Source organism: Zerene cesonia, chromosome 19 (assembly GCF_012273895.1).
Source record: "Zerene cesonia ecotype Mississippi chromosome 19, Zerene_cesonia_1.1, whole genome shotgun sequence".
NCBI classification, from domain to species: Eukaryota; Metazoa; Arthropoda; class Insecta; order Lepidoptera; family Pieridae; genus Zerene; species Zerene cesonia.
Window position 1 is genome coordinate 2,043,044 of NC_052120.1, and position 819 is coordinate 2,043,862.

The 819-nt window shown below is 48.0% G+C and overlaps 1 protein-coding gene across 2 annotated transcripts in view; it reads right to left on the reverse strand.

Moving 5' to 3' along the window:
• The window catches only part of LOC119834704 (ATP-binding cassette sub-family G member 4), a 36,528-nt gene that overhangs the window by 2,412 nt on the left and 33,297 nt on the right, over nt 1-819 (reverse strand). For both annotated transcript variants that reach the window (XM_038359162.1, XM_038359163.1), the window contains one exon: nt 208-393. In XM_038359162.1, the coding sequence (XP_038215090.1) occupies nt 208-393 (186 nt within the window). The remainder of the gene's footprint in view (nt 1-207; nt 394-819) is intronic.

Consider the following 819-nt stretch of genomic DNA (forward strand, 5'->3'; position numbering starts at 1 on the left):
AATGGAGCTGGTGGGACGCCTGATGGTAAGCGCTACCACCGCCCATGAACATTTGGAGAGGCATAAGGTCCGTTGCAGCCCTTTCGCCTCTGCAAATGGATTGCCGACTTTTTGGGAAGGGATTAAGAAAGGATTGGCCATAGGAATAAAGGAAAGGACTGGGAAGGGTCAGGAAAAGGATATGGGCAGTTCACGTAAGTCACCCACCTGGTGGCACGCGAGGTTGGTCCTGTTGAAGGAGTACGTGGCGAGCGCGGTGCCCTCGAACCCGTAGCGGATGTAGGAGATGTAGGTGATCCAGCGCAGGTACACCGGGATCGCGTTGAACGAGACGAAGAAGCCGCTGAACAGCAGGAACGGCACCGACATCACCGGCGCCAGGAACACGCCGTTCTGCGGGGACGGCAGACCGTCAGTTAGGTTCGTTTTTCACCGACAAAATATACTAGGTTTTGTTTTGGACCGACAAATAATACTTGGTGCGGTAATGTAGTCGTGAACTATCGAAGTATATATTCCCGTTAATTAAATAATTTCCATACTAAATACTTAGAACGAACTCTCCTTAAATATGACGACATGATTTGAAATATCATTTTGTTTTTCTACAAACAAAAACAGATCAACAATCTCCTTCTACCCCTATATTCCTCTACCTTTAACCTACACATTCGTAGATGCACCCACTAGGACATTCAGGTTATCCATTTACATCTGTATCTGTTGTCTCTTTCTACCAACACCTCGTTCCCTGTCTCCGTCCCCCTCTAACCTTCACGTTGTAAACATTGCGGCGTCCAGTACGTGACCAACGTCATC